The sequence below is a fragment of the Ceratotherium simum genome, chromosome 30 (genome assembly GCF_057802395.1).
Source record: "Ceratotherium simum simum isolate JZ-2026a chromosome 30, ASM5780239v1, whole genome shotgun sequence".
In the NCBI taxonomy this organism is placed as follows: Eukaryota; Metazoa; Chordata; class Mammalia; order Perissodactyla; family Rhinocerotidae; genus Ceratotherium; species Ceratotherium simum.
Genome location: NC_141929.1, coordinates 3,824,353 through 3,849,822, shown reverse-complemented (window position 1 = coordinate 3,849,822; position 25,470 = coordinate 3,824,353). Strand labels below are relative to the sequence as shown.

At 48.7% G+C, this 25,470-nt stretch overlaps 1 protein-coding gene across 3 annotated transcripts; it reads right to left on the bottom strand.

The window, feature by feature from the left end:
- Positions 1 to 649: 649 nt before the first annotated feature.
- Positions 650 to 25,424, bottom strand: MTHFSD (methenyltetrahydrofolate synthetase domain containing). 3 transcript variants are annotated; one of them, XM_087419832.1, is made up of 8 exons: positions 25,367 to 25,424; positions 21,696 to 21,799; positions 20,287 to 20,400; positions 17,064 to 17,177; positions 14,839 to 14,929; positions 11,632 to 11,744; positions 11,221 to 11,346; positions 650 to 2,131 (listed from the first exon to the last, which is right to left on the bottom strand). In XM_087419832.1, the coding sequence occupies exons 1-8, from the start codon at positions 25,380 to 25,382 to the stop codon at positions 1,625 to 1,627; spliced, it is 1,185 nt and encodes a 394-aa protein (XP_087275958.1). In that variant the 5' UTR covers positions 25,383 to 25,424; the 3' UTR covers positions 650 to 1,624. The 3 variants fall into 3 exon arrangements, with proteins under 3 accessions (XP_087275958.1, XP_014648134.1, XP_087275959.1); XM_014792648.2 differs by lacking the exon at positions 20,287 to 20,400 and adding an exon at positions 20,141 to 20,254; XM_087419833.1 differs by lacking the exons at positions 11,632 to 11,744; positions 14,839 to 14,929; positions 20,287 to 20,400 and adding an exon at positions 20,141 to 20,254.
- Between the last annotated feature and the right edge of the window lie 46 nt (positions 25,425 to 25,470).

Sequence of the window (25,470 nt, the reverse complement as noted above, 5' to 3'; positions counted from 1 at the left end):
GGCCTCTGACATCCGAGCTGAACAACGAGCAACAAAACGAAGCCAGGAACAGCCAGGCGGACAGACGTGGACGGTGCAGAGAGAGAGAGAGAGCCATGAGGCCCTAAGGCAAGATCCAGGCCTGTTTTAAGACATTTGTACCCCCTCATTTTATTCATGACAACTTGGCAAAGGAGTCTGCATTTAATGAGCAAATCTGGGCCGGCCTGGTGGCGCAGTGGTTAAGTGCGCGCGCTCCACTGCAGCGGCCCAGGGTTCACAGGTTTGGATCCCGGGCGCGCACCAACCCACCGCTTGTCAGGGCATGCTGTGGCGGTGTCCCATATAAAGTAGAGGAAGATGGGCACGGATGTTAGCCCAGGGCCAATCTTCCTCAGCAAAAAAGAGCAGGATGGGCATCGGATGTTAGCTCAGGCCTGGTCTTCCTCACACACACAAAAAAGAGCAAATCTAAGGACAGATTTTCTCTCCCAAGTCTCCATAGTATTTTCACCGTGAAACCAATGAGAAAATGCTTTTTCAAAGGGAGATGATGGCCTTGACGTTTTCTTGAAAGTGCGTGCAAGGCCTGCCCTCTTGAGGCACAATACTGCACTTAAAGTATGCTCAATAAGACCCGTGGTGAAAAAGTTAAAATTTCCAATGCATATACATTTGAAAAAAATATAATCTCCACTTAAATGCTTATTTTGACTTTTTGCCCAGCATCAACTGCAAAAAGTGCTTCTGTTTAGAAAGCAAAATTCAGCCAAAATCTACAGTGTTTTTAGGAACAGAGAACTGGAGGAAAAACCCAGAACATATAAGGCACTGGGCGCACGTGAGTGTGTGTCTAAGACTCTGTCTATGACGTGGGCTGGGACAATGCATCTTCCAAAGCCAATGACCCCTGCAGGACAGAGCTTCCTGCTGCGTGCAGGGCAGCTGGCTGAGAGCTGAGGGTGGAGGGTGTTCCTCCAGAGGGAGGAGCGGGGCTGGAAAGGTAAGGTGGGGACAGAGGTGAGACCTGTTCAACTGAGAGTCCACGTGGGACCGACTATCTATCTCTGACACTAGGACTGAGTGGTGACAAGCAGTTTTCACCCAGGGACTGAACCACTTGGCTTCTGGTTTGCGTACAGCCGCCTCCAGTAGTGCCAGGCCAAGGACCCAAGAGCACGAGGGCATTTTCTGGTTCTGCCCCTCTGTGCTCCTGCACTTGGTCCCTGCCAGGGCCTCTCCTGGCAGCATCTTCCATCCCTCTTCTCTTACTCCCCACTCCCCTCAAATCCAGAGCACAGACTCTCCTAAATCACTGTCACCACTTACTCCCACTTGTTTATTGCTCACTCAGCCCCCTAACCCTCCACACTGCTGTCTCCACAGAGAAACCAGCATGTCTACACCATGCAACAGGCTAAAGGCCCAAGGTCAACCAGAACCTGCATACAGCGAGTTCTCAGCCTCCTGCACACAGGAACTGTGTTACTGCTAGTTTCCCCTACTCGTCAGGAGATCACCAGGCAGTAACTGAAGGCTGTGACTTCCTAGGAGACTGAATTCAAAATAGCCCAGGCAGCAATAGCTCTGCCGCGTCCTGCTATGTGGGCTGCTGAAATTCCTTGGGGACTGGAGCAGGACGTCGTCATAGGTCAGAGACGGCCAGGCGGTGGTCAGAGTGTGGCTCCCCAGCGTGGCCGCCCACCACATCACTGGCCTTCTGCTGCCTGGCCAGCGCCACCCTTAAGGTGCTGGCGCCCAGGTGTAGGCCCTGCAGGCAGGAGACGGCCTGCTGGGCCGAGGCCGGGTCCTGGTAATGGAGGAAGGCCCTGCGCTGTGGCCCCTGCCAGGTGAGCCGCAGGGGGGCTGCGCTGAGGTCTTTGAGGGCTCTCTTCAGCTCACTCACTCGGGCGTCCCGGGGGAGGTTCCCGACGTAAACAGTGTCAGAAGGCACATCCTCCCCCTGCACGGAACCAGATTCCGGCTGGGGTGGGTCCCGGAGTCTTCTGACAGCGTGCAGGGGAGCCATCTGCTGACAGCCCGTTTCCAGGTGCTGGGGCTCATCCTGAAGGGTGACGTCTTTCCCAGCCTGCTTCTCTCGGTTTCGAAGGCTCCTCAGTATTGGGATTTTCCCCATCATCTCACAGCTGATCTGAAAAAGTAAAGCGATTCCAGCTATTCTCGAGGTGTCCACAAGGGACCACGACATGGTCACGAGGGAGGAGAAATCGAAGTCACACAGGGCCTCTGCCACACACTCACATGAGCAGCCAGCCACGCTGCTACCTGCCACGCTGCACCAACAGATTAGATGCTGAATGGCCCAGCCTGGCCCTCCGGGAAGTGGGACCCCCGCTGTCTTAATCAGTAGCTTTGACCCCCCTGGCTTGTCACTAGTATGAGGGTTATGACTCCCCTGGGGACCCCCCAGGAGAGTGGGGGGTTTCTGCCTCCATCCCTGCCCCCCCACCTATCCCTTTGGGTGGATCCACAGGGATCGCCTCCCCCTCCTCTCCACCTCTCCACTAAAGGAACATTTCTCAGGGACCAGACCTTTCAAGGTGTTGCCAAAACAGCAGAAACAAGGCAAATCTAAAATAGAATGCCATCTTTGAAAATACTTTCTAGCAATGGGTCATCAAGCTACAAAATAAGAAATACTACAAAAAATGTTAAGTTTCAAGGAATCGGACTCCTATACAAACAAATATTTCCTGAAATCTGCAACACAGGAGGCGGCAGAAGAGTCCCAATACATGAGGTTCAGCCAGTGTGAACAGACTGGCACTGGCTCCATCCAGCCCGAAATGTGGAGACTGGGGGCCGCCCACGCGGTCAGGTTGCACCTGCACAACTGAGCCCAGGGCAGAACTGCTCTCACATTGTTGGAGGAATCACATGGCAGAAAAGGAACAGAAAGACACTGGTTTGTCCTTTCTGAACATTCTCATTCCCTACAGACGCTTTCTGTCTTTCTTTTTGGGCTCAAAGCTTTTAAATGATCACAGTTACCAAGAGGCAAGCAATGGTCCAAACACGGGGCTTCCCACAGATGTGGGTATGTCAGAATACAGATCAGCACGTGAGGTACACAGGTATAATTTCTCTACAAAAATAAATAGTTCAACTAGCATCAACGTTCTCATTATATTCAGGATCATATGTAACTTAGAGAGATGGTTCTTCTCCTTGGCGGGTGTTGGGGACCTTTGAGAGAAGCTGAGGCTCCCTCCCAAGCAAGACCCCCCACAATTACGTGTACACTTTCCCAGTGTCTGTTCGCAGACCTCCAGCCCACAAGAGCTGCACAAGCCCCAGGCTAAGAACCAACAAGTTAGAGTGAGATTTAAAGAAACACAAACACCTAAGAACAGTCAAGTGCCTTCTCGCAAACCTAAAGGCTCCTAGTCCTCATTAATGTAGGACCTTGCTCTCTCTCCCAGTGCCAAGCAGACAACGTTCTTCCCCTCAGCAAGGCCTTTTCTGTGCATCAGGGCGCTCTCCAACCGTCACTGCCCTTGCTCCCTGGCACTGCCGTGTCAGGAGCCTCGAGGGTGGCGCTAGTCCACGCTGCTCTTCAGAACCGCACACAGACTCTCACCTGCTGTAGAAGCATGGTGCAAAGACAGGCCTGCTCCTTCTAACGTTTCCCATTGTTCAGACACAAAGAAAAAACAAACAAAAATCACGTCTATGCCATGGAGATAGTCACAAGATGTGACTGCTCTTTGCTAATCAAAAGGAATTTTTCTCTCCTTGACCCTCTGCAATTCTTATGAATCGATTCATCCGAAGGTGACTATACCCACAGACCAGCACCCTAGAGGTTCTGGTCCCAAAGAACCCCAAAGATGATCCGAGTCCAGGCAACCCAACTCCTTTCCATGTCCCTGTTCTACTGTCTTATCTTTCAGAGCATTTAAAAACAGATTTAAACTGGTCATAATTAGATTCCAGTTTAAGAAATCTCAAGGATTTCTTAAGTTACTAGATCTAGTATTTGGAAAGGATGATCAAGTTTAAAACTGCAATTTCAGTCAGGGAAAAAGTGTGACTATACTTCCATGGAAGAACTAAATCTTACTCCACTCTGAGCACCCGCAGCAGGAGCCACCACGCGCCCTCCTGGGAAACAGCGCACTTCCTCCGGCGCCTGTTCCGGAGCTATCTTGGCCAGCTGACCACCCCTCAAGTGCGTGACTTCCGTGTGTTTTGCCAGCGGAACCACAGGGCTCCCTCAGGCAGACATAGGTGTCTCAGGAAACCTGACCCATGGGGCAGGCTCCACACTCGGGCAGCAGAAATCCATTCTGAAACACGTCGAGTGAAGCAAAAATACACCCTTCTGCACACATCACAGGGAGCTACTTGATCCTGAGCTGGCGCACGTACAAGCTGCAATCAGCTGCAGAATAATGAAAATGTTTAACCACGCACTATGAACTAATGAAGTCCACAGCACGCCACACAGGCTAACACAGAGGGATCTTTAGAAGTGGAAATGGTCGTTTCAAGAGCAACGTCAGCCCCCTCTTCCACACCCCCCCCAAGTTCTAAATGGAAAAACCTCCCTGACTTTGAGGTGGCTTTTGCCACTTTCGCAGCTTTTCGCCATTTCTGGACTCTCTGTGGGGCGGCCTGGGTTGGTCGCCATCCCACACTGACAGAAAGGCCTCTGTGAGCCCACGGGACAGGCGGGACTGGCTGAGGACAGGGCCACGGTGGTGCTGCTCTGTTTCTTCTGGCTGGCAATTAGGAACATTTGTTACATTTTGTCAATTTGCCATGTGAAATGAAAGATATTGCTTGTTAATCAAACATAAAAAAAATATTTTTCCCCTTCTGTAACTAATCATTCCACTAAAAAATTGTATAACGCAAATCTGATTTTCTTTTATATGCTACAATCACTCTTCACTGAAGCGTACAGATGCCAGTCATTTATAAATATATATTCTCTTTCAAGATGAAATGTAAAGATCTGTCCCCTAGAAATACATGCTAAGTCCAATACAAATCAGAACTCTGACTCGCAAGACATCTGTTGCCAACCCAAGAGGAAGAGACCTGGGTTGTAACCTTACCTCCGCTACACACTGGTTTTATAGCTGTGGGTAAGTCACCTTTCTTCCTGGCTTTCACCTTACTTGACCAGAAGATAAGGAGACTGGGAGAGATGATCTTTAAAATCCTTCTTGTTCTAAAATGCTCGGACATGTTTGAGCAGCGGCTGGCAAAGATAAATAGAAACACCGAAAGTGTTTCTAACATGAAAAACAACTTCCACAACACAATAATGGTTAGTTCTCTTGCAAGAGACTCAAGCTCATTCACTGATGAAAATGCCTTTGGATGCCTCCAAATGATCAAGGTGAAATAATTCCAGGAATAGGCATGCTTAGGAGAGGAGCATAAAGCCCACAGGTCACCCACGCCTTGAAGCATCTATTCACTTTCTAACTATAGTGTCTCAATTATAATGCTGCTCATTTAAGACATCTTTTTGCACATAATTGATCAAAGGTGCCACTTAATAGAAGGAGTCTCCACAGTGTTGCCCCTTTATAATCACGCTCCTACTGTGGGTGTTGAAGGACAGGCAGGGGCAATGACCACACCATCTCTGTATCAGGCGGTTCCCCAGTGTCAGGAAGAGATGGGCTACTTGGGAGTGGCCCAGAAGTCACTAAATTATTTAGTAAAAACATTGTTATTTTCTGGGGTCCATGGTGCTCCATATCCCAGAATGTCGGCCCCCTGGGGAAGAGTGGCCCTGTGGTCCACTTCTCAGTATACAGGGATAAGCTTGATGCAAACATGTTGGACAGACCGGCGTACACAAGCACATGAATTCAAGAACTGGCACATGTTTAACCATCTCGGACCTTGAACTCTCGTTTTCACCACCTGAGAGCTTGGGGACCAGAGACTGCACACCTCAATGCTGCGAAACTGGATTCACACACACCCAGGCTGAAAGTCTAGCTTAGAAAATGGTTACCAAATTTAATATTTTCTCCACTGAATAGTTTTACTAGAAAAGTACTATGTACTTGTTGTGGGAAATTTGGGGGAACAAAAGTAGAAAAGAAATCTGAAATCTCACCTCACAGAAATAACTAGTTAATATTCTGATGTGTTTCTTTCCATCTTTTTTCTATGCATATTTTAACATAATGAGCAGAACGCAAAATTACATATCGAACATATAAATTTATATTCTACTTTTTCCACTTAGTATGTATTATACCATAAGCATGTTCTCATGCCATTAAAGATTGCTGTATGCACTTAAAGTGTAGGAAACTAACTTTCCCCCCTATTTAAGGCACTGCCGTATACCTGAATACATATAAATCAATCTTTATGTGAATTTATAAGTATTTCTTTAGGACAGATTCCTAGATGAGTTATTGGGTCAAATATAGTAATTCTTTTTTTTTTTTTTTTTTGGCGAGGAAGATTGGCCCTGAGCTAACATCTGTGCCCATCTTCCTCCATTTTGTATGTGGGATGTCGCCAGAGCACGGCTTGATGAGCAGTGTGTAGATCCGTGCCCGGGATCAGGGCCGCAAACCCCGGGCCAGCGAAGTGGAGCGTGCGAACTTAACCACTACGCCACTGGGCCGGCCTTAGTAGTTCTTTTAAAATAAAAGCATCTATCAGCCCTCTTAACTTACTAGCCCAGTTGTAGGTAGGTGTCAGTTCACAGTTAGCTGTTACTTCCAGAGAACAAGTGTTTCCATGGGATCTGAAATGGAGCTTCAATGTCCCAGGACTGCTGCTGATCACAGGAGAGCTCCTTTTCCCAAATCCTTTCTCTTGAGGAGTCTGTCCTTCTCAAGAAGGAAATCAACGCAGCATGCTGTGATCATCTTAGAACAGCCCTCCCAAACAGGCCGTGCAGGGGTGAACAGACCGTGCTGTGGAAGCTACATCATCATTTGTTTCTTTGAGTCTAAACATGAGAATGACCCTGGCAGAATCCCATTTCCTTCATTAAGGAAAACATGAGTTGATTTGAGCAAGTCAATTGTCCAGATTCTGGTCAACAGTGTCAGGCTGCTGTCCTTGGGAAGCAGGGACAACACCTCCACGGCACTTACTTAGGGGGCGTGGGGGCAGTCCTCTGACTTGCGGCTGGTGGGGATACAGCCTCATGGGTGCCCTGGGCCCTACCGGTGCAGCTGTTTCAATGGAGCTGCAGCCACACCTCACTGTCTGCCCATGTCTCCAGGGTATTCCCTTTTTTTTTTTTTTTGGAAAATTGGCCCTGAGCTAACATCTATTGCCAACCTTCCTCCTTTTTTCCATTTTTCTCCCCAAAGCCCCAGTAGATAGTGGTATGTCATAGTTGTACATCCTTTTTGTTGCTCTATGTGGGATGCCGCCTCAGCACGGCTTGATGAGCAATGAGTAGGTCTGTGCCCAGGATCCGAACCCGCTGAACCCTGGACCGCCGAAACAGAACGCACGCACTCAACTGCTACACCACTGGGCCAGCAGCATCCAGAGTATTCTTTTTTTTGTTTTTTGTTTTTTGTGAGGAAGATCAGCCCTGAGCTAACATCCATGCTAATCCTCCTCTTTTTGCTAAGGAAGACCTGCCCTGAGCTAACATCTATTGCCAATCCTCCTCCTTTTTTTGTTTCCCCCCCTTATCTCCCCCAAAGCCCCAGTAGTTAGTTGTATGTCATAGTTGCACATCCTTCTAGTTGCTGTATGTGGGACACGGCCTCAGCACTGCCGGAGAAGGGGTGGGTCGGTGCGCGCCCGGGATCCAAACCTGGGCCGCCAGTAGCGGAGCGTGCGCACTTAACCGTTAAGCCACGGGGCCGGCCCCCAGGGTATTCTTAAAGTCAGTCCTTTACCCTCCCTCTGCCTCAGTCTAGCTCAGCAGGAAATAATAAAAAAGGCATGGGTCTTGGCTGTCCAGAGGTCCAGTCCAGCGGGGCTGTGTGAGAGGAGCTGGCGGACAGAGGGCTCCATCCTACCCTGGCTTTCTAGACACTCACCTGGGTGTAGCAGGCGGCCACACTCCTGAGCAGGATGTTTTACTGCTCTGCCATGACTCGCCGGACAACTCGCAGCCCCGGGAGCTGACAGGTTGTGGGTGGGGCTGCAAGATGCTAGCTGGCCAGGGACTTTCAGTTTCCTCCTGCCAGAGCTAAGGCATCCAGGCCAAGGGCTCTCGGCCCATCACAGATCATCTTACACATGACTGTCCACAGGTAGGGACATCTGGATTACTGTCTCAGAGACTAAACGGTCATCTGAGCTGGAAGAACTGTCTGAGGTTCAGGACCATACTCCCACCTCAATGGCCAGGTCCCCTGCACCGTCCTCCAGCCCAGCAGAGACCCTGGGGGAAAGCACTTCCTTCCACTGGGGTGGACTCAGTCTACCTGGGGTTCAGGGAGCTCTGGGTTCTCAAGGGAGGTGGCCCGTGGATGAGGTGGAGCAGTCGTGGCACCCTATACCGAGTTCTACAGGTCACCAGGTGGGAGACCACCCTGAGAGACAAAAGGGCCCCATGTGCACAGAGTAGACACACCTTCCAGAAGGAGGAAGGGAAAGTAGAACGTCTCTGTGCCTCTCCCTCTCCTTCCTGCGTCTCTGTCTTCTCCTTCACTGAGAGGCAGTAAAGGTAGTAAAGGGCACAGCAGGGCCTCATGTAACAACACACAGCCACACAGAGCCACAGTGAGACCCAGTCTCAGCTCAGTAAACTACCCGAAGGACTACCGTAAGGATTCTGCCAGCAGTGACGAGAAGGAAAAGCATGCCACAGTGTCCAGGCAGATTTCTCACAACAACTAACCACCATTTCACCCTTGTTACCACGATGATGACAACAGCAAAGGCTCCCCAGGCACCAGGTGAGGCACTCTACACACACTACCTCGCACCAACCTGTGAAGTTGGTACCAACAGTATCTCCACGTTACAGACAAACAACCGGGGGACTTGGGAGGGCGTGCCCAAGGTTACAGACACAGCGACTAAGTGGTACAATGGCGACTTCTAAACTCATGCTCTAAACCACCGTGCCACCTGGTCTCTGTAGTTAAACTCAGGAGGCACAGGCGGAGAAAAGCCTGTGTGGACTCAGAAGGCAGGTCGAGGAGATCCACTGCTGGAAGTAACTGCAGTCGGACAGGAGTCCACACCAGGCTGGTCTCCAGGCTGTGGCAGGACCCTTACTTCTTGAAAAGCTGGAACAAAAGCCAGGGAATCAAATGCTGCACAATCTTTGTGTACCAAGGACAAGTGAAAAAAATGCATCACATTTTGTACTCATTTCACAACCTTCATCTGAGTGGTCTGCAGTGTTCAGAAGAAAAATATGACTCCAGATATTCCAATAAAATAGACAAGAGGCAAATTCTTGGATTCTAATACCTACGTGATAGAGAGTCTGTGGGTAGAATATTGTGGAAGGATATACCAGTGTTTGCCAAATAGTCAATCTGAAATAATATTATAACCCAGCATTGAACTTCCCCTACCCCCTCTCTAAATCTTCAGTGAAATTCAGGACTTTTTCCCCAATGTTGAGGGATATTCACTCTGGCTGCAGCGTAGCAAGGCCAAAACAGAAAGCCCCAGGGGCTGGACAAAGTCACTGCCTTCGTGTGACCCACGCAAAGGGACCACAAGTAGGTGGCAGAGCTGAGAGCACACGACCAAAATATGAGAAACGGCCTTTGAAAAGTTTGAGATTCTTGCCAAGGCCTCATTAAATGTTAGCATCTTCCGGCAAGAGGGTGAAAAAGTCGAGGTCCCAACAAGCAGTAAAGGCCCCAATGCCTCACGCACACCAGTCACCAGTGTGGCTGACCGCTTTTTAGGAAGCTTTGGTTGAGTCTGGTTTTTTATATAAGAGGGATTATATTTGCCTAACCCAACTGATACCCTAACTTGTTGCCATTTTTATATTTTTCTTGTTAAAATCTGCACAACGTAACCATGGCTATTCTCCAAGGCCACATATCTCTCTCTTCCTGGAGAGGCCACCCAGAATCTTCCTAACGTGTGCTGCATCGGTCCTCGTCTATGAAGTGTGGGCCCCCAGGGGACCCATGGCCTCACTGTGGCCAGCCCCCACGTGCAACCTCCTGGGGCCTGTGTTCTCAGCTCTGAGCAAACAGCACCTCGCTCCTGTGACCCGTGTGTCAGCCTCCACTGAAACGGGATGCTGTGGATCCAAATTCCAAGGTGAACCCAGGTTCTTACGAAAGACACCAAGGGACATTTTAATATCATGAAGGGTGTCAGTGCCTTCTCCCTGGTGCTCGGGGTGCACTCACTTCTGAGTCTCACACACTCCTCCTGTCTGCCTTTATCAGGGGCTAACCCAGAAGGAGTGCAGGTCCGCGATGGCCCAAACCCCACCCGCCTGTGGCGCCTGTGTCTGCAGGGAACAGCCTGCTGGGCTGCGGTAGAAGCGCAGGGCGTTTCATGTCGGTGTTCATCATGGAGGTGGATGTTGTTGATTTCCCACGCCCAAAGGAAGGCTGCCTTCCAACTCTGGGTGATTCAGGTTCAAGGAATAGGAAATGGCCAAACGCTTATTTGGCCACGGGTTTCAATCCAAGTGAAGCACAACCTCTCCCTGCTTTCTCAGTGACTCTGGCTGCTTGCCAGCAGACGGTATCATAACCTACAGGTTGGCTTCTGGGTCAAACTCCTACGCAGACCAATCTGTACTATGTGCCCCTGCCTATTCTGGAGATAAAAGTCACAAAGGCAGCAGCAGATGAAGGCTTTGGTACTGCCTCCTACTCGATTTAGTTCTGCTTGCAGATCCAGACCACAGGGAGAAAATTTGGGTTGGCAAAAGGAAAAACCGATGAGATAGGACCCTGCTGTAGCTAGGATGGTGGAAGGCAACTCTGAGAAATGAAAACCGGCTGGCAAATAGATTCAGGGCACAGCCCTCCCGGCGATGTGGTCCCTGCTGCCACCTACGGCTGGGTGTCTGCAGCAGGAGACCCTGAACCTGGTTGCTTGTCAAAACCTGCGGGTTTGCAAAATAGATTCTTGGGCCCATGCCTAGAGACTGTGATTCAGGAGCTGAATTGTTCAAAAGCTCACAGGTAACTCTAACAGCCACGCCAGGCCTGGGGACAGCTGCCATGCCAGAGAGAGAACACAGTTAAAAGAGGAGATGCCTCTAGGCTATGGCCAGAGCTGGCCACGGGATGCTGCAGCCTCCCTCGATGCCATGCGGTGACCCACCTTGGACCATATGATTCCCGCTGGCTTTGGGCGCTCACACCCCGTGGCAATGACTCTCGTTGGAGTGAGAATATAGTCCACCGTGAGGTCGTGATCCTCAAGGAGCGCTTCAGGTATGTCGACGACCTGGTCAAACAGAAGTGGGTAAAAGAGCTGTCGAGGAATGTGGCTGCAGTCGTGTTCACTGCGCCACTAAGTTAGATGTAGTGCATCAGTATGATGCTCCCCAAACCCACCGTGGATCAGGCCTAGCTACTGTGCCAGCAAACGAATCCAGCCCCGGCTGATCAACACCACTCACAACATGGCACAGAGTCAAGGCAGAGACCACTCTCTCTCCCTCCCTCCCGCCCCCTTGCTCTCTCAGAGGAGCGTGGCAGTGGCTCTGCTTGGCCCGTTCACAGGAAGCACCTGGCAGTCGTGGACGATGGTGACCACTGGCGTCCCCGGGCTGACTGCTCCCATGGACACCATCATGGCATATTCAAGATCAGCATACCCTTCTCCCTTCCCAATTCTCCAGCCTAAGAAACAACACAGAGAATCAATATCTCTGTGGGGTCTGGCAAATCCTTTAGAAGTAAATTTTTCATTGTGTCACACACAATGGAAGGAGAAACGTGGACCCAATATCCCTGGCCCTTCCACAGAAACTTCCATAGTAACCCCACAGGCAGCCCACCAAATACGGACTTACAGAAGTTGGAGAGGAATGACAATACTGAATATGTACAGTGGGTAACACACAACGAAGAGAACTTCAAACCTCTTAAACATGGAAACTTTTCCTTTACAAAGGAAAATGAGCTTTCGTTTATGTGAGCTTTATGTTGGCAGGACTCACGTTTAAAAACACTGAAAGAGTAGTTTTTTAAAAGATTAAGAACAAATTCCTATTAAAGGCAAAATCTTTTCCATGTATTTCCCTCGCAGAGAAAATAAAAACTCTAAAATGAGGGATACGTGATATGATTTAAGATGGCATAGCCCGGTCTCGTAAAAAGCACTGAATAGTTAACCCACTCAACCCTACCGTCCTTGAAGGGGCGGTTAAGCAGTAGTACTAGTACTATTTTGCAAATTCGTAAACGGCCGCACAACGAAACAGTGATCTGGAGCTCAAGGGGAAGCTGAGCAGGAGAAAAGAAAGCAGCAAGACAGCGAACGCTAAAATGGCTTCTAGCTCCCAAGACTAGTCTACAGATCTTCCCATTAGGAAGCCCACGGCATTTCAGAAATTGTGACTTCTATTTAACATCACATCAGCATCATTACCAAGAGTATAAGCATCATTGCTCATGCATCTTTCCAAGATCCCACTCTGATCTTGCTACTTTTACAAGTAAAAGGCATGCATGCAAAGAAACAAGAGAAAGGCAGTTCAACAGAAAAATAGCAAACGATACGAACAGTCCAGAGAGAGAGACAGGCAGGTGAATAGCAAACATATGAGAAACGTTCAACTTCACTCATACTCATAACTAAATGCAAATCAAAAAGCAAACGAAATACCATTATTCACTATCAGATGGATAAAAATCAAAGTTGGATAATTCTAGTTATTAATAAGGGAGTGGGGAGAGAGGCAAGGCCTTAGGTGTCGGGGATGTGAGGTGGGCAACCTTTCTGGTGGGTAATTTGGCAACATCCATCAGGATTTAAAATGTACCCTTTGGTTTGCAATTCCTCTCCTAGGAATTACCCCATGGACAGTCCTCAAAGGCACACCTACACCATATGACAAGACTACCCCTCATTCTAGCGTTATCTGTAAGGGAAAAATCAAAACCAAATCCTGGAGATAACTGAAATGTCTATCAGTCAGGGCTGTTCAACAGCAGGAGGCCGACCCATCTGCGCTGACAGCAGACTGTGGAGATCCGTCCTCCAGCACAGCCCAGAGCGCCCTGAGTGCTGCTGCCCTCCTGCCAAAATGGACACAGGACGGACACACAACCCACACATGGAATACATGGGACACCTGGATCTCACAGCGCTGGTATTACGTGTATGGACACAAGGATGGGGCTGTGCGGGGACAGCAAGAGGGAAGGTGCCCAGGGATGCTTCTGTGCTATTCAAATTTTCTAAACATGCGCATGGTGATTCTGTTGCTTTAATCAGGGGGTTACCTGGATGATGATATTTACAAAACATTGTTTTCTTCTTCATACATCCTGAGCTAAAAAAGAAAACTCCTGATGATCTTTTCAAAGAAGAAATCTTTGCTAATGTCCCATTGCCAAAAGAGTATAGCCCAAATCCTGTCACCTGGCCTCAAGGTCTCTGGAAAGCCAACCCCAACCACCAAAGGGCCACGCCACGTGACCACACTAGCTCCTTCTCCCTCTCCTGCTCTACCTGCCTTGAAAACACCTGGCACACAAGAGCTAGCCCTGAGGTCACCTCTGAGATGATGCTCAAGGTTCACAGGTCCCTCCTCTGAACCCATTAATGTCCATTCTGACTTCTGTTTCTAGTACCAAGAGTATCCTAGTTCAGCTATCGTGTCTGCTCCTCCCACTCACTGTGGGCTCAAGGCAGAGACACCCAGTGCCCACCTGGCACAAGACAGGCACACAAGAAAAGTGTGCCCATGTGTACCCATCCCTGATGACACAGATGAAACATCTGTAACTGGGAATACACAGAAACAAAGAATAAAGAACTACAACATCTCACACACTAGCCCAGAGTGAGAGCTGGGAAAAGAGTAAATTTAAGGTGAAGATATTAAAGGCCAACATTTAAAAACATGATGCTCAGGGTTTGGAATGAATGATCTCGACCATCTCTCACCACTGGGAACCTCTCTTGAAGGAAGAACTGGGCTTTGGCGGATTAATTTTTCAAAGAGAGAGTTGATGAGCGTCATTGGACAGTTCTCTCCTTTTTTCTTTTGGAAGGAAGGGAGGAGAGGGAACGCTTTCCCAGTGGGGGCCAAATTACATTATACAAGTGCAGGTATGCGATGGGCTGACCCCACTGGAACCTACTGATCCTGCTGTAGTATGAACAGATCGTTTTCAAAGAGCATCAAGCTGAGCCTGGGGCAGAGCGGAGGGGGAGGAGTCCGCAGGGGCCCAGGTCCTGGGGGCGGCTCGGCAGAGCGCAGACGCTGGCGCGGTGGTGCCGCCCTGCTCACCTGCCTACAGAGAAAGCACCAGGCTTTCAGGAGGCAGGCTTGGGGCACCCGCGCTGTCCAGGAGGCTGCCGCTTCATAACAGAAACGAGGCTTAGAACCTAATGTTTCTCCACTTACTGGAGGCTCTCTAAAACCAACTATTTACTGACATACTGCAAATAAACTCAGCTCCAGTTCCAGTCAACTTAAGAACACAGGGAAAAGCTTTCACCACCTGAAGAGAGCTTATCTCACTTTATTTGTCCTGTTAAGAAAGTGAAGATGCCATAAAGGCGCTGAGTGGGGCAGAGCGTGGGAGGGACCGAGTTAACTCTTCAGCATGAGTGAGAGGTGCGGTGCTTGAGGAGGCCAGGCATGCCTCCAGAAAGCTGGAGTGAGGTACCATCAGCCTCCGTAAGATGAACAGAAGGCTGGCGGAGCAGCAAGCTGCAGGGTAAGTGGTCGTATCCCTGAGTTTCTGTGTTTAATCTTACCTTTTTCAGAAACAGCGACGGACCCCACCACAACTAAGTCCACCTGGACCCTGGAATCCAAGCCCACGGGAGTGCTGAAGTTCCTCATGCCCTGCGAACACAGAGGCCGACCTGAGAGCTTCCCCCTAAAAGCAGCACTCGGGGTGTGAATCAACCTCCTATATGGAGCAAGCACTCGCACTGCCCTGCAACAGACACGAGGCACTGCGGAGAGGCACTGCAGGGAAACCAGAGCTCAGAACCCACTTTAGAATAACTTCCCAGAATTCCCTCCCCAGGAAAGACACCAGGAGGAACCAACAACACAAATGAATAGGATATTAATTTCATAATGTTTAGCAAATCATTTTTCCCATAAGGCAGCAGAATAGTGGTGAGAACACAGACTCGGGAGTCACACAGAGCTGGGTCCAGATCCCTCCTAGCCCTGTAACCTCAGCAGGAGGAACCTCTTGGAGCCTGTTTCCCAGGACTGGTGTGGGAATGAAATGGGAGAGCAGAGGTAACACATCTGGCACGTAAGACATGATCAGTAAACATGTATGACATCTGAATTCCATATGAAATACTGGAGGCCGTTATCTTCATGCACAGCATATCACTTCTGAAATACTACTTATTTAACCAAAATGCACCCATTTACACTAACTAACGGAGGCTTGTCTTTAAAGAATAGGGCGGCTGATGTGGTCTGGTTCTCAGATAAGGAGGGCACAGGTCAATCTAGGGAGCCAGATCAGGGCACTGTAGGGAACAGGACCTGGCAGTGGCAGGTCACTGGGTGTGGTGTGGGGCCCTGTCTATAAGTGTGTGACAAGTCACTTAGAGAGTCAGTATGTGTGATTAGTGTGGGGACTCCCAACAGTCAAATCAGTCCTCAGCTCTAAATGCAAGTCCTTGAAAATGAAAATGCTTTTGAGGTTCATGACCCTGGATCTCTGATTTTGATCTGGTATCTCATGTTATAAAATGCCCAAATGCTGCTGTTCAATCCTCATTGAAAGTTCAGTTGTGAGAGCTGGTCTGGCTTTACCCTGGACCTGGCCATACTTTCAGGAGTGTCTGGGAGGGACCAGCCAGTGCCAGTGCTTCACGGGGACTCCTGGCAATGAGCAGTCATCTTTGCAGGGGAAGCATAGATGCCATTAAGGGTGACACAGGCCACCACACCAGCACCATGGATGTATCTGACCTGGACCTCGATCCCAGGAAAACGACTGCTCTGACTGTCTGGAACCTACGACTTAATGAATCACTTTCCCTGTTGGCTCTAGGAAATGTGGGCTCAAATCTGTGGCCCACGTCTGACGACTCCAGAGAGTCACACGGTTTGTATTGTTGAACACTCACCAGAACCACGGTTGTCTCCTATTTTTCTACCTTCATTTTCTCTTTGCTCCTTTTTCTACACATATCTTATTACTTTACTTTATTATATGTATTTTTGTAAGCCACATCAAATTCCATTTTTGGCATAAGACAGGTTATCAATAAGTAACAATAAAATATTCAATTTTTATGCATCAGACAAGTAGAAAATCCCTTAAAAAAGAGGGAATACCTTGATGCCCTATTTTTTATTCCCAGTATACGAGGAATCAAATGGCCTGAGGTCTACTCTAGGACTTTGAAAAGAGTCACCAAATTCTATTTCCTTATCTGTAAAATACAAGGAAATTACATTATAATGCACCCCAGTGTAATATTTACACATTTTGATTTTACTACATTGTAAGGCATTCAATAAAATCACATTACTAAATTACTACAGCCATTATTACTTTAGAACTGGTGAGGCAATTTCCAATGGAACATATTTTGGAAATTCCACTGTCCCCAACTGCTGTGGTGGCATTCAGGAAAACACCATAGGGTGCTAGACGATGTCACTGGTTAACACTAGAGGGCGCCAGAGCAACGTCACAGTTTAAGACTACAGGACGCCACAGTACCAGACAACTTGCTTTTCCTTTTCTTTTCTTTTCTAACAGGAAATATACAATTTGCCAACTTGGTGCAAAATAGAAACTGTTACACAAACAGAATACATATTTTTTTTACTTGGCTCCTTTAATGATAGGATTGCGGAATACTTTAACATCTCTGTTCATTTGGCTTTGTTAACAGATTTCAACGTTGTGGTGTATTTTATGCTATTCTAACTCACCAGAGGCACAGCTGTGAACAGTTCTTTCCTCCTGGGTGATGTTGCTTCTCACACTTACCTGAGACGTGGCACATTTTCTCAAGATGTCTTTAGTTGCCCCAGGGGGTGGTGTGATCTTATTAAATAACCCTGTTCTCAGTCGCGGTGTTGGAACCAACAGCATTTTCTTACTCTTTTAAAAGAAAATCAATCAATTACAAAATGATACAGGAACTGTCTTGCGTATGTTTTTAACAGAGGCAAGTTACTATTATCTGCATTTTGTGGTATGCGCCAAGGAAATGATATGTTTGAAAATCCAATTAAATAACACGTGGGGGTCAATTTTACTTAGAGCCACTATTCTACCCTGCCTTACGATGAAGAGGCATGGTGTCTGTTAAAGTTGCTAACTCTAATTAACTTGCCATTCAAATTCGTTACATGAAAAAAATGATAATGCAAATCCAAAGATCTGTTCTCACAGAAATTCCAACCATACCTTTCCTATACCCTCTGTTTTCAGCATTAACAGTATACAGTTTCAATGCTTTAATCTGAAACTGGCATAGCATGGCTACATTAAAAACGTTATTCCATCAAGCATTTATATCCATTTGCCATTCAATGAAAAGCAGTTTAAGAGATCAGTACTCATTATAATCAATATTCAATACTGACTTGTGTCCAGAGCCGCCTTCTTTTTAGTTCTCAGATGCCTTATTGTGAGTCCCAGAGCACGGATTCTCAAAGTGGGGGCCCCAGGCCAGCAGCATCAGCAGCCCCCGGGGCACTTGTTAGAAATGATCAGAGGCACTGGGGGCGGGGCCTAGCACCTCCCACTGGGTGACTGATGCACAGGGAAGGTGGAGAACCACCGCCCAAGGGCATCTCTGCAGATTACACAGGGGTAAGACATGAGGCAATCATAAAATTGATAAAATCTTTTGTGTAAAAAATAGTATATTTTAGTTTTTGTGCAGGCGATGACAGCCTGAGACTAATAAAAGGCCTATAAAACCACAGTCTGGCTTACTTCAAGGTTTGCAACCACAAGAGAAGAGTATTTTCAACACAAGTCATGACCACGTGCTACTTTCCTTTTGAGAATTAAAGAGGTTTGGGTTCATTTCATGTGCCGTCTCCAGATTCTGGTGTACTACAGATTATTCCAGTTACTCCCTCTTTTCTGGAAGCTGCTCGCCTCCGGCTCAGTAGCTCTCAACCCTAGTTGTACATCAGGATCACCTGGGGAGCTTTAAGACTCAGCAAGGTCCAGACGCACTCAGTGCCTCTGATTCAGCACCTGACCTCGGCAGCAGACAGTCTTCAAAGCTCCCCGGGTGGTGCTAACGTGCAGCCAGGGTCAGCAAACGCTGCACAGGATAAGGACAGCGGCTCTCCAAGTGCCATCAGGGTGTTTACTAAAAACAGACTCGAGAAACCAGCTCGAGGTCTGGGGTTGAGTCTGGGAAGCTGCATCCCCAAGCACAGGCCACTGTGTCCCCAGGTGTGGTCTGTGGCCATGTGTATCACCATCCCTGCCTGCACTCAGGTGGAGCTGAGGAGCCTGCAGGTTTAGCTGCTTCCCAGGTGATTCTTGACCCACTCAAGTCTCCAGAAACCACTGAGGAGCCTATAGCCCTAAAGGGCAGGGACCACATGTGTCTTTGTGTCTTTTTCACCACTACATCCCTGTGCCCGACATAGACCTGGGATACAGCAGACTCTCAACAGCTCAGCTGTTGACTTCCCCTGAATAAATGAAGTGACGGTGAAGACTCAGCTATTCCATCCTGCCACCTGGCTGCACTCCCCGTACAGGTTGCCTTGACTCATCTAATTACCAGCACACTCAAGGCCTTTGATTCTGTGCTCTGAGGGGCTGAGAGGTAAGAACACCCCGACTCTCCCAACATGTGGAGAACTGGCTCTGGAGTCACACTGTGGGTCAGAATCCCGGCTCCACCATTCCCAACGTGTGGCTTGGCCGAGACACTCGACCTCTCCGTGTCTGGTTTCCTCCAAGTCATAGGGAACAGAGATCATGCTTATAGGGCAATGGGACAATTAAATGAAACAATACAGGAAGGTGTTTGGCTAGAACTGTGCCTCACACATAGTAAGTGCTCACTGCAGGTCCTTCACGCTGCTGCTGCTATCACCCTAGCTCATCAAAGTGATTTACTGACTGGGAAAATAAGGCTGGCAAGAAAGAATGCTTCCAGAAGAGCTTGAAGGAGAGGCCCCTCTTGGGGCTGAACCACAATTAGCAGACAACATGATCTTCTACAAGAGACAGCTGCAAGAACCAGATCAGGACCCCCCCCTCATCCCTGTTCACTTCCCTTCTGGCACATTCAGCTCTCCACGCAGGACGAAAGGTGCCCGCGTAACCACGGCTCCTCAGGAGTCTGGGAGAACCCAGTCAGCACATGAGCCAAGGCATCATAAGGCAGATTCCACAGATCCCGCACTGCGACATTCAGCACCAGGCTCATGTTATCAGCAGTGACTGGTTTCAGCAACACACCACCAGCCGTTCCATTAAATGAGTGCGGCTATTTGAATGTTATTGCTTTTCTACTGTTGTTTTATTTAATTTATATGCTTATTTTGGTTTTATAGTTGCATGAAAGCTATGAGCATTAAAATTTATACCAAATATTATGTTTATACTTATTAAATTGTAATATATTAATTTAAAGCAACCCTGGGGTAATTCTTTTTTTTCTTGAAAAGAGGCCTATATATATGTTAAGAAACACTGTTCTAATTTATATATTTTGGGGACTCATTTATCAAATCAAGGGTTATCAAGTTTCAAAGAATTATATCACAAATGTAGCAGAAGGAAATAAACATTGTACTCTTTCTCTTCTGATGAAGCACATCAGATTTGAGAATGCCTCAATGTCATCGCTTTGAATGTCCTTTATCTTTGAATGTAGAAACATTCAGGACTTCTGACTGACTGACCGCTAAACAACTGCAAGACTTCCACACTGTTCCTGGCAAAAACAACTCCAAGGGCACGCTGTGTGGGAGGGAGTCAGAAGCGCCACCCTTCCAAATACAGGAATGCCCGCGTTTACCCGCCACCTGGAGAACATGACCCGTCAGTAGCCAGGGCTCCACTCAGGGAAACAGGATTACCTGCAGCGCCAGCAGCCGAACACCTTCCAGCGGTTTATCAGGGTCCACTTTCACTTCCTGCATTCTGGCAAAACCTTCTAGGTCTTTGATGTTTTGGCAAGCCAGATAAGAGCCCTGGTTAGGCAAACAGACAGAGTTGCACTTACGTCGAGGACGAAGAAGCGAGCATTTTTCTGGGGAGCATCAGGATTGACTTTAATGGTTCTGGCCACTTTGAATGCCTGCAAGCGTGGGAAATGCTCGGCAGCACGAGGAGCACCCTGTTTTTAAACGCAATTGCATGTTACTGAGAGGACAACATGATCACGGGCCAACTACAGCCTGAGCAGTTTGCTCCAGCACCCCACCCAGACAGGTGGGGTGTGCTAATTCTGAGACAAGAGCTAACAGTCACCTAAAGAGACATCTAAGAGAGCAGGCAGGGTAGAAAGGGACTGAGAAAGCTAACCTAGCCCCAACTTATTTTTTACTGAAATAAAACATACTTTCCAAAAAGTATACAAATCATGAGAGCATAGTTTGATGAATTTTCACAAAATGAACACACTCATGTAACCACCACCTAAATCAAGAAATAGCTTATTACCACTAACCCAAAACCCCCATACCTCTCCTAGTTGATGCCTTTTTAGAGACTTTTTACTAATTCTGTGCATCTTTCTTGTTTTCCCTGTACTTCACATACCTTTCTCTCCCTGGGGTAACAAGCACTAAAACAAAACAAAATAGCAACAAAAATTTATCCAGTGTTGGTGGTACAGTGCTGAGCACAGCTGCCTTCCAAAAACCACACAAAAGAACAGTGTTTCAAAGGGACAGGATGGCCTCTGAACCAGCTCAGCCGAGGACCAGAGAAGGGCTGGAGCTTGCTCCTGAGAAACCAGGTGCAGGGAAAGCCCAGCCAAAATGGAGAGGGTGATGGCAACCCTCCTTCAGGCCTGACAGGGCTGTCAGTGTATTTTCAAAAAGCGCTTTTTCTTGTGGAAAGCACGCGTGCCCAAGAGCATGAGTTGTGTTATATTGCCAATTTCGAACAAACTTTTTTCTATTAATACCGTCAAAGACAGGCATCTTTGATTGTCTTCTATCCTGAATAGTGGGGAAACCGAGGCTTGGAGTCAGCAGGAACTAGCAAGGCCTTCCTCTCTTTCCAAAGGCGCTAGCAGTGGGGCTTCCCTCTCAGATAGCATTACTCCTTACTGTTCCTAGAGAGCCAGTTTGGTGAAAACACATCCCAACAATAACATGCTCCCAGCCAGGATAAATGTCTTACTCTGCATCAAATGGTAAACAGTGGCCTCAGCATCACCTCCTGGCAAGACACAACCCACCCTGCACAGGAAGGCAAGAGACCCCGAGAGTGAAGGTCGAGTAACACAATGAGGGATGTCTCCAGACACAAAAACGCCCCAGCCAGGTGGTCTGGATTTCACACCACCACTCCCGTCCACCGAATTCAAATCCACCATGAAGCACAACGGTAACTGTATTACTAATGTTACTCATTTAGGAATATCCTGGTTTCCTTTTGGATGCTCCAGGAATGCTTCAGTACCTTGAAGTTGGGAATCCTGTGATGAACAGGTCGGGGAAAGTCAGCTAAATTTTGTGATTCCATGTAGTCCCAAATCTGCTCACGAATGTCCTGTTTGGAAGCACCTATCGCAACAAAGGGTAAGCCTGATTAATACAACAGAAAGGAATCCCACAGTGCACATGGCCCCGGGTCCTATCGTGGGCCTGCTCCTGTGTACCCACAACTCCACCACACCAGACCAGAATCTAGGGCTTCCCATGTCTACATCAAAAAATCAGGGGAAGTGATAAGATTTACACTCACAACAAATTGTTCAAGTCCAAAAACAGAGTAAATTCAACAGAATGCAAGTGTTGACCTAGTTCTACTACCCTGCAGCAGTAGGAGAACAAAATGCAACCCAAACCACGTAAGCAGGCATTCCTCGAGTCCTCACTAGGAGATGGAGGTCTGTTCAGTCAAGACACTGCCATCTAACGCTCAGTCTATTCTGTCTTAAACAGCTGTGACTAGTTTACTTCCGCTGTAAATCCAGTAAGCTTGTCTTAAACCTCAGTGATTTGTAAGCCAGTTATTATTTTGGATTACCACATACAATCCCCTTTGTTAGTATGGGAATCTTTTATTTTATATCCAACTTTGGAAATGCGATTTTAGGCAACAAATATACTTTAATTATTTGATTAGGGCAGTCCTAATAAAATTTGCATTAACTATGTGCTCCTCTTGGAGTGGAGAAATATAAAAAGCAGTTTCCAGTTAAGTAGAAAAAACATAAAACCAGGACATTCATATAGGAACATTTAAAAATATTCACTGAATTTTTATTTTAGTTGGTCCAAAAGGATATCCTTGTTCTTGTACAGAAGTTTGTTTCAAATCACTTTGATATCTACTACTTGATTTATTTTCATAACAACTTCCTATACGGACAGCACTGTGCATTATGAAGCAAGGAATTTCATATGTGGTAATCTCATTTGCTGGAATATTCTCACTCCCAACCTGGAAGTAGATTCACTGCCACATGTAACTCCCGCTGAAGAGGAGCATTATCTACCCTACGCCATCTGAAAGTCTCCGCAGGGAGACACACACATGTGCATCTCTGAGGCTGCAACCTCTTCTTTTCAGAGACCTTTGATGGTGTTCACCATAACTAAACACAGCAAGATTGTGACCATGAGGTTCCACACACAGTGTGTGTGGCTGGGGCACCTCTCAGCACCCAACAGGAAGGACGGGCAGGTTTAACCTCGAAAGTCTTCAGTCTCCCTTAAATGAGTGGAGGCTGCTCAAAAGTGACACAAGGGAGCAGCCCCATGGCCAGAGAGAGCCGGGAGTCACCGGGATGGGTGGTGTGAGGGGCTGGTAGCCAGCTTCTCGGCATAAACATTTCTGAATTGTGTGGCTTGGAATCATGTAAATACATTCAAGAGCTTAATTTTTTGTAAATGGATTTTTAAAACATACAAACAGATGTACAATGAAAACCCTCTCTCCTTGCTGTCTGCCAGGTCCCCTCTCCCAAGGCAATGAGTGCACCTGTTCTCCTGGTGAATTCCTCCCCAGGGATCTCAGGCTTCACAGAGGAGACGCTGTTCTCGCCCTCCTGTCCCTTCCCTGAGGTCGTGCACCACACGCGCAGCTATACACGCTGCTCTGCACTTTGCTGCTGTTTTCACTATTCCGCAGATTAGTCCACACACACGAAGCACTCTCATCCCTCTGCAGATGCTCAGTGCTCCCCTACAGGGCCAGCTCAAACTGCACTCGGGCAGTCCCCTTTTGTTACTGCTGTATGCTGTACAGCCCAGCCCCTGCCCATTTACATCAATTTGTTAAGCCTCTACACGTAGTTTTAAGGTGTAAGGGCCACAGCTACAGGCTTCCACTGCTGAGGCCCTACAGGCTAGACCTAGATCCCCTGGGCAGTGTGCAGACAAGGCCCTTCACAGCCAGGCTCAGAGCCTCCTGGAGCCCACTGCAAACACCACTGGTGCTTCTTGACCCTAGCTGTGCTTCTGTCGACTCCAGAAACAAAAAATGCAGATGTGGATGTGCTTAGGGAACACACATCTCTAAAGATGCAGGCTGAGACGACACTGTGTCAGCCTGGGTAGGGCCACACAGGCAGGCAGTTTCCCGCACTTGGCTTGTTTTTTCCTGAGAGCTCTGCACTTGCTGGTCTCTGCTGGAAAGTCAGCTTGGCTCCCCGTCCCTCCAGCAAACCCTCACTCTTCAAGGCCCAGCTTGGGCACCACCTCCAGGAAGTCTCCCATCCTGTCTGCTCCAGTGCCCTGAGGATCCCTCTGTTATAGGGTCCGAAATGAGCTGGAAAGCCCTGCTGGTCACTTCAGCCTGATCTCTCATCACCCTCACCTCGAATGCAAAGAGTGGCTCAACCACTATTGGTCCCTGGCCTCATACACCTGCCCACCTCTCGCGCTCTCTCTCTCAGGCCCTTGGACCTCCCCTTCTCTCCTCCCTAGTCCTGCCCCTCCTCTCCCTCAGGGCTAGCTGAGACACCACCTCCCCCACGATGCATTATCTGAGTACTGTCTCAGACAGATATCCCTCCTTTAGGAACCCAGAGCACCCTGTTTGTTTGATTTTTTCAAACAAACAATTACAATGGCACAACTATTATAAGGTTATTGCATTTATCACTTTCACTAACAACCCAGAGGTCTTACAACCTCCCCAACACTGTGCAGGATACTGTGTGGGACACAAGAAACGTAGAAATCATGGCCGTTGCTCTGGAGAGTCCATTAATCACAAAAATTTAAGTGACTCCCATTTAGAAAGCAATGGGCTAAGTGGGAGGGGAGAGGGAGGGAAAAAGGACAGCTCCCTGCCCTTGGAAAGTTACGGAAACATGGGGAATGATTAGGATAATAAAACGCGACATATATTAATGTGTGACATGCCTGAACCCTGTTCTGCCTATTGACTGCCCTCCACGGGCTGTGGGCCTGTCAGGCCAGCTTGACCCTCCACCTCTCGCTCTGAGCTCAGCGCTGGCCCCGGCGGGTCTGCACGATCGCCCCGGCGTGTTATCGGCATGGTTACCGTGCGGTTTACATGCTGCACACGCGGTAGGGGCAGGAGTGGACTTACTCCCGGTTGCGGAACCTGGCTTTAACAGACCCCGGCGCACCAAGAGTCTTAGGAGGATTATTTTTGCCCAACAATCCCGCAGTCAGTCACCAAAGCTCTTCTCCGCTAGAGGGTGACCTCCTAAAGGCCCGGGGATCGGGGGCGAGCCCCCCGGTGCCTGGAACAGGCCCCGGCGCAGCCGAGGCCCGGAAAGCACTTGTTAAGAGCACAGTGATGAGGAGCCCTGGCGTTTACGTTACATTGGTTCCCAGTCCCGCCCCTGCCAGCAGCCGTGAGCCTCAGTTTCCCCTGCTGTCAAGTGGGGACGAGAGGGGAGTGCAGATCTCACGGGGCAGTTGCGACGCCTCGCACAGGCGCTCACGGACACCGCCACGTGCCCAGAAGGCGGCCCTCCTCCTTCTTCCCCCGCTCTCTTTACTCCACCGACTGGGGCCGGCATCTGGGTCCGAGCCCGCCGCCGGTTCGACCCCAAACCCCTCTCAGACCCCTCCGCGCCGCCTGTCCGCCCCCGGAGACCCCTCCGCGCCCCCGGGCGTCTCTCAGGTGGACCCCCGGCGGCCCCTCACCCGCCCTGGGCTCCATGGCGACGCCGTCAGTGCGCGACGCCTCCCGGGACGGAGTCCGCGGCGCAATGACGTCACCCTCCCGCGCCCTCCGGGCGCCTGCGCAC